Source organism: Gymnogyps californianus, chromosome 28, assembly GCF_018139145.2.
Source record: "Gymnogyps californianus isolate 813 chromosome 28, ASM1813914v2, whole genome shotgun sequence".
NCBI lineage: Eukaryota > Metazoa > Chordata > Aves > Accipitriformes > Cathartidae > Gymnogyps > Gymnogyps californianus.
Window position 1 is genome coordinate 6,109,717 of NC_059498.1, and position 13,009 is coordinate 6,122,725.

The 13,009-nt window shown below is 50.6% G+C and overlaps 1 protein-coding gene across 1 annotated transcript in view; it reads left to right on the top strand.

The window, feature by feature from the left end:
• Nucleotides 1-10,975: 10,975 nt before the first annotated feature.
• Nucleotides 10,976-13,009, top strand: part of MLLT6 (MLLT6, PHD finger containing) — a 43,087-nt gene continuing 41,053 nt past the window's right edge. Inside the window, exon 1 of the mRNA XM_050911795.1 lies at nt 10,976-11,084. Coding sequence (XP_050767752.1) covers nt 10,976-11,084 — 109 coding nt within the window. The remainder of the gene's footprint in view (nt 11,085-13,009) is intronic.

The following is a 13,009-nucleotide window of genomic DNA, read 5'->3' on the forward strand; positions in this document are numbered from 1 at the left end:
GGCTGGAAGGACTCGTACCCGCCGGGAGCCTCAGCCCCAAGCCTCTTCCTGAGAAAGAGCAAGGTCCCAGCGCGGTTTTTCTTTGCTAAACCCGGACACTCCCGGGGGAACTCCGCGCAGCTTCGGCTGCCGGGCTGGTGAGAGACCGGCATGGGGCAGGGGAGGGCGGGGGCTGGATCGGACAGACATGGGACCCGAGCAGAGGATGGATGGATGGATGGATGGATGGATGGATGGATGGATGGGTTGGCGGGAGAAACAGCCGAGGAATAGTTCAGTCTCTTGCGGTCGTTCCCATTTCTGGAAGGTTTCACACCCCCGGAAAAGCTGACACTTCCCCTACAGCGGACCCCCGCCATGAGCCCCCACCTCCTCGCCCTCTCGGTTGGGGCTAGTCCCCGTCCCTGCCCGTTGCCCCGACGGCGCGGCCGGAGGATGTGGGTTTGGGGGGCTGGGGCTCGCCCGGCCCCGGGCTCAGCACCCCCCCCGGGGCAGCCGAGCTGGGGCGGGGCGGGGGGGGGGGGCCTGCCCGGCGGGGAAAGGCGAGATGCTGGCGCCCTCCGGAGGTCTCCCACCGCCAGCCAGGCCACGGGGCACGCGTTTGGGGGAAAAAAGGGCATTTTTAGGCTTCGCCCAGCAGAGGTCCCCGGCTGCCTTCCCACGAGCAGCCGGGCGGCTCCCCGGCACCCCGGGCCAGTCCCGGGCCGGTGCCGCTACCTGCACCCGCCGGCAACGCCGTGATTCTCCCCCACGACTCCCGGGGCAGCTGCTCAGCCCCCCCCCGGCCCTGAGCATCACGTCCCGGCAGCCTCAGGCCCTTGGGACCCCGTGGGGCTGGTCCGGGACCCCGTGGGGCTGGTACAGACCCCCCGGGGGGGGTTCTTCTCCTCCACGGGCTTCAGCGGCAAAGCTGCCGGTTTGCCCGGCAGAAATAGAAACTCCTCGCACGGGAGAGAGCAGCAGGAGAGGAAAATCCCCTTTCCCGGCACACTTCGTGCAGAGATGGGTTACTACCTCCTGCATGCCAGGGCACACAGCGACAGCCTGACTTTACACAGCTCGTTGAGAGATTATTTGAGTGAAGTGGGCAGCAAAATTCAGGGCAGGGACCTGGAAATGCACCCGCTGGGTTGGGTACATCTGGTTAAAGCCATGCAGGGGAAAATGCGCCCACCCCAGCACCACAATTCCCCTGCAGAAAGGGGCCTGCAGGGAAAAGCACCGCTAAAACCTGCCACATCAGAGCTGACACTTAGAAAAACACATTAGCCCGACTCTTTCTGCCTCCCTAAGTGACACAGTTCTGTAAACCGAGTCTCATTTTCAATTTCAGGTCTCCTCACTATTTTTGTAATCCCACTGTCAACAGGCCAAAACAGAGCGAAAGAAAGAAAGAGAACAGAGTGGGTTTGTCTATATTAGGAAATTACTGTAAATATACAGCTGTGTTTGTGCAAACCTCTCACCTAGACCCACTACTGCTTTATACTGCGCTTATGACAGATTATTTTAATTTAACAGTTAACTGGATTGAATTAAATTAATGTAAGTCTTAATTAAAGCTGGACTGAGTGCACCTGAAATAGGTTTTGCACCCGTGAAATTCCTCAGCATAGTCCAGTCAGCACAACACCATCCATCTACAGACTCACACCAAAGCACCCTGCGATGGCTTTGCCCTCAGAGAGCTTTATGCATCGATTTTTGACAGTTTTAGAAATTATTCCTGTTCCTGGGTCTCTCAAGTTAAGGGCAAAAATATTTTAGCATCAAGATGGATAGATATGAATCACGGCTAAACTGATTTATTCCAAATATTACTCATGAATTACGCTGAAACCCTCAGCCTAGTTTTGATCCCTTAGCTCTCATTGGGAAGCACTGCACAGAAGCGGCACCAGTGACTTTACATGCTATTTTGGAGGTAAGGATGTCAGAATTTGGCCATCTTTTATTTTCCAAGGGATAAGCTATGACTCACCAGTGACTAAGTAACAGGTTACAGCCTCAAAATTTCTGATGAGTAATAGGGTGTGCAAGAAGATGTAACCCATTCGGTAAGTCACTAAAGAGACACATGATTAAAAGGATGATCCTAACAGCAAGGCGGATTGGCAGAGTCCATGATAAATCACCGAAATTATCAGGAAACAGTTGCTTCCTCTGACAAATAGTTAGGACATTTATAGCAAAGAGGCATCTCAGAACGGTCCATGCAAATCTCCCAAGAGCAGTGACGAAGGGCTGAAGGTTTGATTAGGTTTTCTTTTCCGTCCTTGCAGCTTTAACTAAGAACGAGAGCTACTCACTGGTTGATAAACATGTGAAGTGCAGCCTGCAGCTGCCCCAGCCCCCACGGGCCTGCAGCCACCCTGTTCCACACTGGGCACCCACTGTCCCCAGCCCCACCAGCCCTGTGGGGCTTTCAGGGGGGCTCAAAGGGCATTGTAGGTTTTGTAGTTTTGAGTATGGAGCGATCATAGAATCATTGAACGGTTTGGGATGGAAGGGACCTTTGAAGTCAGCTAGTCCAACCCCCCTGCAACGAGCAGGGACATCTCCAACTCGATCAGGTTGCTCAGCGCCCCGTCCAACCTGACCTGGAATGTTCCCAGGGATGGGGCATCTCCCACCTCTCTGGGCAACCTGGGCCAGTGCCTCACCACCCTCCGTGTAAAACAATTTTTCCTTCTATCTAGTCTGGATCTACCCTCCTTTAGTTTAAAACCATTACCCCTTGTCCTATCGCCCTACTAAAAAGTCTGTCCCCATCTTTCTTCTAAGCCCTTTTACATATTGTAAGGCCGCAATAAGGTCTCCCCGGAGCCTTCTCTTCTCCAGGCTGAACAACCCCAACTCTTTCAGCCTTTCCTCATAAGAGAGGTGCTCCAGAATTCTGATCATGTTTGTGGCCTCCTCCGACCCGCTCCAACAAGTCCATGTCTTTCCTGTGCTGAAGGCACCAGAGCTAGATGCAGTACTGCAGGAGGGGGCTCACGGAGCGGAGCAGAGGGGCAGAATCCCCTCCCTCGACCCACTGGCCACACTTCTTTTGATGCAGCCCAGGATACGGTTGGCTTTCTGGGCTGTGAGTGCATGTTGCCGGCTCACGTCCAGCTTTTCATCCACCAGTACCCTCAAGTCCTTCTCCACAGGGCTGCTTTCAATGGGTAGATGATGGGTAGATGTGGACGGAGGGATGGATGCAGGGAGGGACGCAGGGAGGGACGCAGGGAGGGATGGAAGGAGGGATGCAGAGATGGATGCAGGGAGGGATGCAGGGAGGGATGGAAGGAGGGATGCAGGGAGGGACGCAGGGATGGATGGAAGGAGGGATGCAGAGATGGATGCAGGGAGGGATGCAGGGACAGACATGCTCCAGGGAGTGCATCGCCTCTGCCGTCTGTAGGGTGGGCGAGGGGCGGCACAGGGCCGCCTGTGCTCGGGGCTGCCCGGCCCCGGCCCCAGGCTGCTCTCGGGGCCCCCCCGTGGCCCCCGCTTCCTGCCCGGCCCCCGGGAGCGCGGCGCCGCCCCCGCAGCCTGCGCGCCCGCGGCCCCGGCGCTGCGCGGGGGTAGGTTGTCGTTGCCTGAACCTCAGCGCTGCAGCTCGCAACCAAAAAAGCCACCGATCGTTTCCTGTCAGTATTCACGGGGTTTTCTCAGCCCCGGCGGTTCCCAGCCCCGCAGACTCGGGCAAGGGGGCCGGGCTGCCTCACCGGAGCCGGGCACCGGACGCCGGGCAGCTCTGCCGCCAAGCCGCGGCACCCGCACCGGGGGTCCCGGCAGCCAGCCTCCCCCCCCCGCCCCGGGCCTGCAGCACCCAGCACACCCCCTGGGCTGTCGGTAAAGATTTTTTTGCAGAAATCTTAGGAAGCGGGTGGGATTTGGGTGAGAGCTGACACCCCTCCCCAGCCCTGGGTGCTATACGGGGAAAGGTGTGCAGCAGCAGCAGCGCTTGTGCAGCTCCGTGCACGACTTTTTCTGCAGAGCTCTGTCATGGTTTCTTTTGCATACTGGCAACCAGCTTGAGAAGTCATTATATACGTATATATAAAAGTATATATATAGGTAATTTGGGAGAAAGGGAGGAGAAAGCCTGACCCTGTGCAGGTTTAGCACCCCGGACCGTTGGCAGCTCGGCAGCGGGGCGGTGAGGGATGGCGGCCCTGACCCACCGGCTGCCCCACGCCTTGCCGTGCCATGGGGCCTGCCCAGCGCCGGATATTTTCAGCCCTGGGAAGATAGCTTCGGCCTGGCACAACGACTTGGTTTTGTGCAGTCGCTGCAGGGCTGTTACCTTCAGGCTTTTACCTCAGGTTTCCTGTCTTAAAGGCAGTTTCCGATAGCGTAGCCAAGAACTGAACGTACAATTGCGAGCTAAGCTGATGCAATGCTCTAAACCAATACAAGGACGTCAGAACAGAGCGTTTAATTAAACTGGTTTGTAGACCAATTAAATGAGAGCAACTGGTGGGTATAGGCAAAGCTTCAATTACTGCCAAGTATTTTTTAAAGGCACTAAAAACGCAGGAATGTGAGGAAAAAGTCCCAAGGCACAAAGGGAAACAGGTGCCTAACTCCCATTAAAAGAAATCTGTTTGTGATTATTAATCCCCCCTTTCATATCAGGACCTAGGCTGAAGACTCAGGGCCGGAATCTATGAAGTACCTAACGTTCTGCCATGCCAAAGCACCCCAGGAGAGTTTAAATGCTCTCAAAGGCCTTGGTCCTGCTCCGCGTGCATCAGCGGAGGCTTGGGCACACCGAGAGATGGGAGCAGCTCCAAAGCTTGTTTTGGTTTTAAAGCCAGGGCATCTGTTTAGATTCCTAAGAATGAACTTGAAAGCCTAAGTACAGGCTCCTTAAAAATACTCTTAGTTTCTGGACACAGACCACAACACTTATTTCTCTGGTAATTGTTGTGTACTTTCACTGCCTAATGTAAATAATAATAATAATAAAAAAAATTAATATGACACTAATAAGTCCTTGGTTCTGCCTCCCCGTAGGGAATAGCCTAATTGGTCTCTTGAAGTTGCTTCCAAAGCAGTGTTTATGCGATTTTATGACTATCCCATTAGGTTTGTTAAACTGGACTTGTTTTAGAGATGTTCCTCAACTCCATGGTCCGTTGCACATTCTCTCTTTCGCTGGAAGAAGTGAACAAACAGCTAAACCACTTTAAATACACGACCCGTCGGAATCCCTGTCACCCCAGTGGGAGAGGACAGTAAGGTAAGTGGGCTGGAAAGCGGTCATAAACACAAGTATGTCATGAAAGCGTGGGAGTTTCAGCTTTTAGGGCAAAAAGAGACAGAGCGATTCTAACAATCCCTTCAAAATATTTCCACTCGTAAAAGAGTAATTTAGTACCAAAAGCAAATTTGTCATCTTCCTGTACAATGACCTACTATATTAATCAATTTTACTGTTTTGAATGCACCAAAACCATGAAGACAAATACGATCCACTGTCTCGTTTGATTTAAGCTGCTAGAGGAAAAAAAAAGACAGGCATAGAAGATATTTCTGTCGCTACTTTTTTCCTTTATAAGTCATTAATGGCACTATTTCCTTTCAAAGTTGTTAATGACATCATTGTTTCCTTTCAAAGTCCTTAATGACATTGTTTAATGAATAATAACTTGCACTTATATAGTGCTTTTTCAGACAAACAACCCCAAAGTGCTCTGCAGTAGGGAATTGGTCAGACAAAGAGGGAAAATGAGGCACAAAGGGAGGAAGTGACTTGTCCAAGGCCAGAAAGTTACTGACGAAGCAAAGCTGGGAGGGCGTGTGTTTGGCTCTTGGCTTTCTTGACTCTCTGAATCTTTCTGTGGGTGTTTGTGCATCAGAAATGCAGCATTTAGCCCGTAATGGAGCAAGCACAAAGGAACTCATCTAATAAACTGTAAGCGCCGATTCAACAACCCGTTCTGAAAGCTGGTTGTTTCTTTTTCTTTCACGAATATCGCCATTAAACAGAGTTGTTTCTTAAGAAAAGATACCTTGATGGCTTTTCGTGAGGATATGAGCAGGGCAGAAAAGAGATGAAAAGCGTGGCATTTTTTGGTAAGAGTGGTTAATGAAGAGCAGGGGCAAAGGTCTCACTTTCTCTCCCTTGGGAACGACCTGCTCCGGAGGCAGCTGAAGCTCCTGTTTAAACAGAGACTTTGCCTTTGCAGGTTGCAGTCCAGACTCCCAGCTTTCAGTCCTGCAGGGTATGAGAAGCCTTTGCAGACCTGAGTGGGATTTTTCCTTGTCCGACGGTGGGAAAAGAGAGTTAAGAGGCCCTACATACTGTAGGAAAACGTGCACCACAGTGCTGAGTGATTGCAACTGAGATTTCATTGGATTGGAAGACATCTCCCCCATCTACAGTGTAGAGAAATATCAAGCTTTTGACCCCTTGTCCCTACCGGCCTGTGAATATGGACCTTCTGTTGCTAGGTAATAAAATCAATTTGTGGTGGAGAGAAAGGGAAAAAGTTTATATTCTATAACCCCCCCGCAAAGGTAGCAAAACTCCAGAACTATCCAGTTAGCAGCACTATATGTGGGAGAGGCAAAAAATAAATTTGGGTAAAGTTTTGTGTATACCACTGAATCACATTTGATAACTTGTCGCTGTCATTACCATCATTCTCATTTTTGTTCCTATTACAATTACTATTAATTATGATGGTGGAACACGCAGAGACTCTGAGTACCATCAAGACCCTACTGATCCTGGAATAGTGCAGAAGGTGTGATAAGATGGCATTCCGTCCTCAAAGGTCTAATAATCCATACAGAGAAGAAGGGAAAAGCAAAATAATTTACCTCAAGTCTTGCTACAGGTCAGTGGCAGAGCTGGAGCACATCTTTCCAGATTTGCAGAAGAATTCTCTGCCATAGATTATTTACCTCTTCAAAGAGGGACACTTGTTCGCCTTGAAATTTGACAACTAGCATAATCTTTCCCAATGTTTTGAGACCCTATGATATCCAGAACAAAGGATACAGAGAAAAACATCACAAGCAAAGCTTTAAAGAAAGCCAAGCTAAATTATTTTGTTGAAATAATGTGTGTAAATAATGTGTGTAGTCTTCTCGCTGTGCTAGTAAGCGTTTACAGAGAGATGAAGCAGCTCAATGTATATGCGTCGGTGAGAAGGATGAAAAGTTCGGTCTCAAATGAGAAAACAACTTTCTAGAAGAGATGTGGTTTGGAGAGTTCTCCGATTATGTCACGTTCTCCCTGGTGGCTGCTGCTAACAGAGGATAAGACTTTGCTGCTGCTATCTGTGGAACTGATCCCGCAGTTCCAACTGAGAGATTTGTACTTTAAAGAGATTTATGCTTTAAAGTAGTGGTTCTTGCTAGGGACTCGAAGGAATTTGGCTGCCTTGCGAGGATTGCTACTCTTATCTGCGCAATTCCCTCTTCCTCCAACCTGCCCAAGAGGCATAAGATAACATCTGATAGAGCAAACAGGTTCGTTAAACAGGGGCGCAGATTTGCCTGTCCACAAATAGGCAAGTTTTAGTCCTACTTGGACCCAGATAAATTACAGCCCTTACTCATGATAATCTCAAGTGACAGTTTCCCCATAAATGAAGGAAGGAAGAGTCTTCATTCCCAGGAGAAGCTGTTGGAAAAGGCTGGGATACTGCGCAGAGAGGCAATCTATCACTGCGAGCCATTAAGTATGTACATCCCAGTGTTTCCTTGCATCGACCCTTTGTGTAAGCTAGGCCATAAGCGCTTCTCTAATATAGATCAGTCTTTAAATTTCCTAAGAGCAGGTGGAGTTATCATAAGAAAGATAAACTTTCTTGTCTATTTTTTGTTCTTTTCTTTAACATAGGATGTATGTATTTTATAGATAAAATAGCTGAAGTATGAATAATCTGGAAAATGCAATGATATGGCCTTACATCCTAGTAAGAGTATTTTATTTATTATATCTCTAGAATTTCCATGTCAGGCACTTAGATGATAACTAAGTTTACATTATTTTTAAATACTGATCAAGTTAAATGCAAAGGATCCCCCTGAAAATGAAAGATCATCTGTAACAAAGGCTCTGCAGACAGAGATAAGGCTAACAGCTCTGTTCATGATGTATGAGCCTGTGGAGAAGCCAGTTCCCTTATCCACAATTTTCTAGATATAGTAGTAAACGACTAAGTTTAGTAACAACTTCTGTAACTTAGGTCTGCAGTTATGACTGAGATAACACAAGGATAGTGGTTCCCATGAGTCAGTACATATCACTTTAATTTTGCCTGCTTCCTACATATGGCCACATTTTAAAAACATTGGCTGATAAAATAACAAATGAACAGTATAAATTAAATATCTCCATGTCTCAGTTTTCACAGTTGTAACTTTCCCCCAAATTTTTCTCAAGAAACCGTCATGCCCTTTCCTCTCCGGCCTAGCCTTTCCTCACCACAGGGATTAGTTATGTAAATTGGAACTTAATCCCCTAAAGGCAAATTTGCAGTTCAAGTCCAAGTGTCTGCTAGCAGGGCCAACTGGAACCAAGACCGTCAGGGGATGGCGGATGTTTAGCATTTTGTCCTGTAGTCTAAGGCAATCTTAAACCGCAAGGATCTCCTTCAGGTTACAAAGGCAACCAGCCAGATTTTCCCCCTTTTCTTTTAAACAAGTTCATAACACAATAGATAAAAGAAAAAAAAGAGGGGGAGAGGAGGGGAAACCCTCCCAGAAAAGTGAGCTAAGGCTGAGTGAATTTCCAGCAATATGGTGAACGCATTGTCTGCCCCTGTGACTCTCAAAGGAATGTAATAAAAGGAAGACAGCAACCCAGCAGGCAGCTTCTCAGGGAGCCGTCTGCCTTCCAGCCCCTTGATGTAACGCTTGAACAGGTGCAATATAAAGGATGCTAAACTGGTGATTATGGGGGCTGTTGGAATGGGTTTCCTCTCTGCTCTCGGGTGAGAAGATTTTTGTTTTTAAGAAACTATACGATGGGCTATGCCGACCTTTCAAAGACGACCTGTCGCAAGGGAAACACTTTGTGCAAGAAGAAGGTCGCCAGTCTAAGAGGCATTGACACCGTTTCTGGTCTTATTTAAGTTGCTGTAAATCAGGAATGGTTCCCGTGGCGTCACTGCAGCGATGTGCTTGCAGGCAGGAGAACAGACCCGCTGAGGTTGTGTTCCGGGGAGGGCATCTTTCTGCAGAAACAGTGATGGCTTTGAAGACTGACTTTCGAGTAAAGGTACGAGCTCCTGGCTACTCACATACGTGCCAGCATCTGAAAACAATTTTAAGTGCCTACTCCTGGAAGCAGAGAGAACAGCTTTTGATTTTTTTGCCTTGATGTTTCCTTCACTACCACGACCATCTCTCTTCAGCGCTCACAACCCGCAAAGAATAGGGAAAAAAAGATTTCAGGTAGCTGTGATTCCGTGAACCCCATACATTTCCCAAGCAAGATACAATACTGTCTCCTTTTGATCTAATTTACAGCACTTCTCTTTTAAAACATCAATGATTTACAGGAGCAGAACCGAAAAGTAGTAATGCGAAGCAGGCACCTTTATATGCACCTTTTTGTTGAAGTTCCTGTATACCGTTCCTCCATCAGCCCTACAAAAAGCCCTACTGTAGCAGAACTATACAGTATAGCAGCATCTTTTTCCTTATCAATGCAGGCAACAAATTGTTCACTGTTACGTTTTCTGCTGTTTCTTTGCCCAGTCTGGCATCAGGCACTTCCTTTTTTTCATGAGGACAGCGTGGTCGCTGGGTAAGGACCTACATGAGAGATCAGGAGACCTGGGCTCTGTTCCCTTGGAGCTGCTCTGTGTCCTCAGGCAGATGATTTCAGGTAGAGCTGGAGCCGTAGAAACACGTTACATGAATTCTTTGTGTTCCTCCTAGGCCTCTTTTCTAAGATTTAATTGTTTTTGTGCTCTGTGCTTGGGTTTTCCTCGTTTCTCCTTGTCTGTTCTGGATGATGTGTCAAGGCAAGGACTGTTTCTCACGGTATAACAGGGTGCTCACGATATTGTGTGGACTCAGGGGACCTGCAGGTGCAATCCCATCCAGCGTTACTCACTATACTTTAAGATTCTTTCATTTTACTGGTTTCCAGCTGATTTCTGATGCTTGTCCTGCCGGGCATAAACCTCCAAGGGGGCATTTTTCTCCTTCCATGCAAAGATAACAAAACAGGTGCCAAGGGGTTAAAGCCTCCTCCAGAAGGAGCCTCCGAGAGCAGGACAGGCGGTGGCGCTCGCGGAGCCCCGATCTGTCAGAGAGGAATTGCAGAGATAATAGGATTTACGGAACGGTCCCAACTCATCACTCCGGAGCGATCCATGTTGACTGGCTCGGGCACGCATCCAGCGGTTTGCACACACGGGTGCACACTCGGATTCCTGCTCGGTTTGCTCGGGGGGGGTGGTGGTGTTTGTGTGTGTGTGTGAACAAAAACATAAAGAAGCGACATAAAGCGGCCGGAGGAGGGGGGGGGGGGCGGGTGGGTGGTGTTTAAAAAAATTAATCTCACACGCACAGAGGCACGCAGAGAAATGCACCCGACCCAGCCAGCCTGCAATCCCTGAACCTCAAATTTTACAGGAGCATGCGGGCGGCGCAGCCATGATTGTATGGGGGGGGGGGGGGAGGGTTGTGTGTGTGTGTGTCCGTGCGTGTGTGTGTGTGTGTGTGTGTCCCCGTCCGTGCGTGTGCATGGGCGCGGGGCGAGCGTGGGGGCGCGCCGCCCCCGGGTCCCCCCCCGAGCACCGCCCGGCTCCGCGCCGCCGCCACGGGGGGTCGGACACCCCGCACCCCTCGCGGGCGGCCGTGTGAAAGGCAGGCTGCGAGCGGGGAGGGGGGAGCGCGGAGGAGGAGGAGGAGGAGGAGGGAGGAGGAGGAGAAGAAGAAGGAGGAGGAGGAGGGAGGAGGAGTGTGTGCGTAGAGGGAGGCGGGGGGGGAAGGAAACCCTCATGGAAGTATGAAGGAGATGGTGGGAGGCTGCTGTGTCTGTTCTGATGAGCGGGGCTGGGCGGAGAACCCGCTGGTGTACTGCGACGGGCACGGCTGCAATGTGGCGGTGCACCAAGGTAAGCCACCGGCCCGGCCCCGCCGCCAGCACCGGGGCAGCGCGGGGCCCGGGCGCCGCCGTCGCCGCCTACCCTGCCGGGCGCCCCGGGGAGGCCGGGGGGGTGCGGGGGCGGCGGCGGGGGGGTGTGTGTGTGTGTGTGCTTTGTTTTATCCCTATTGTTCAAAATAACGGTGTCGCCGCTGGCCTGGCTCGGCGGAGGAGCCGGCGGGGAGCGCGGTGTGCCGGGGGCGAGGCGGGGAGCGGAGTTGGCCATCAACAGCGCCCCGGGGGGGGGGTGGGGGTGGTGGGGGGCACGAACCTCCCGGGGCTCGGGGGGTGCTCGTTACCGGGAGCCGGCAGGGACGGCCGGCCGCTTCCTTCCGCGGGGAGGGGGGGGGGGCGGGTCGCCCGGAGCGGCGGAGCCGGGTCCCCCCCGGGAAAGGGCGGGCTGCCGAGCCCCGGGCCGGGAGGAGGGCAGCGCCGGGCTGGGAAGCGCCGGAGCCGCCCCCGGGGGTCCGGTGCCCTCGCCTCGGCCCCGCTGCCGCACATGGCCCCGGGTAACCCCCCGAGGGTGGCCGCGGGGCCCGGAGCTGCCTCCTCCAAGGGCAGGGAGGAAGGCAGCCCTTCTCCTCCCAGAGATATGGGCTATTTGCATTTTAAATGACTTGGAGCACGCCCCTGATACACGGTGTCGGACTGGAAAGTTTGTCCTCAGGTCTCCGAACAAAAAAAAAAAAAAAAATTTAAAAAAAATATGTATTTGCTTTCGTTCAAATCCAGCAGAAAGGCACGGTGATTATCCTGGTTGGTTTGTTTTGAATAACACCAAGGTTTCTGGTCTCATCTGGCATGTCTGTTTTTCCATCTATTATTATCCTATCCATCTACCAGCACATCTCCAGCCTCTTCCTGTACTATCTCTCCCTCGGTGTCTTGATGCACGCTCCTGTCTCCAGCTGCGAATGTGTCCTGCTCTGCCTCTGCCCGCCTGTCAGGCGCAGGTCTCTGGGTCTGTAGGTTGGGCTTTCTTTTGCTTTTCGTACGTTTGGTGTATCTGTGCTCACAGCTTTAGTAAGAAATCGCTTACAACCAGGTGACTAAAGAGGAGTTAAAATGAGGAAGCGAAGCTTGTAGGGGATTTCTCTTCGTTCGGAGGCGATGCTTGAGTGTCTCTTGTCATCAGGCAGCCTCTCCAGGGTGCCTCTGAGTGACCCGGCAGCGTGTAAGGGTCTCTCTGGAAGGACACTTCTTTCTGTTTTAATTTTGCTGGTGTAAGTCTTCCATTCTTCCCGTTATTTATCAAACCCCATGCTAGAGAATAGATTTCTTCATTGCTGTCTTTTTTGGAGGGAGATAAAGGGCATTGGCATCCTTATGCCCACTCCCAAGATTAATATGAACACTTTTGTTTGCTGGCAAGAACAGTTTCAAATGTGCAGTGCTTTTATTCTTTTAGGGTGCCCGTTTCTAGGCCCGCACAGGTACGGAGAGTGGATGTGTTTGCTGTTTGCTGCAGTGACGGGGAAGCGGGCGCGTAGTGTTGTTTTGGTGGAGCTGGAACATGTTAGAAAAGTCTCGGAGAGGGCACTGCTTGTGCGTTTGGAAAACGCAACTGTCTATTTAGGTCTTGTAAGAATCCTTCAGGATATAATAATTCATAAGGAGTGTAGCAGAGTGTAGTGGATGTTCTTCAACCCTCTTTTTAAAGCCTGCTCGTAAACCTAGCAGTAGTGTGGTGTTTTGGTAGGCTTTTATTTCTTAAATAGAAACAAACCACTGTAGGGGATCATCTGGGTCATCTAGTCTCATTCCGTGCAATCACACGCTGGGTTTGGTATCTCTTTGTACTGCTTGAATATCCGCAAAACCAAAGTTACCTTTTGAAATGATTGTACAGTTAAATAAAGAACCTTGTATTTTTTTAAAACTTACATTATAGCTACA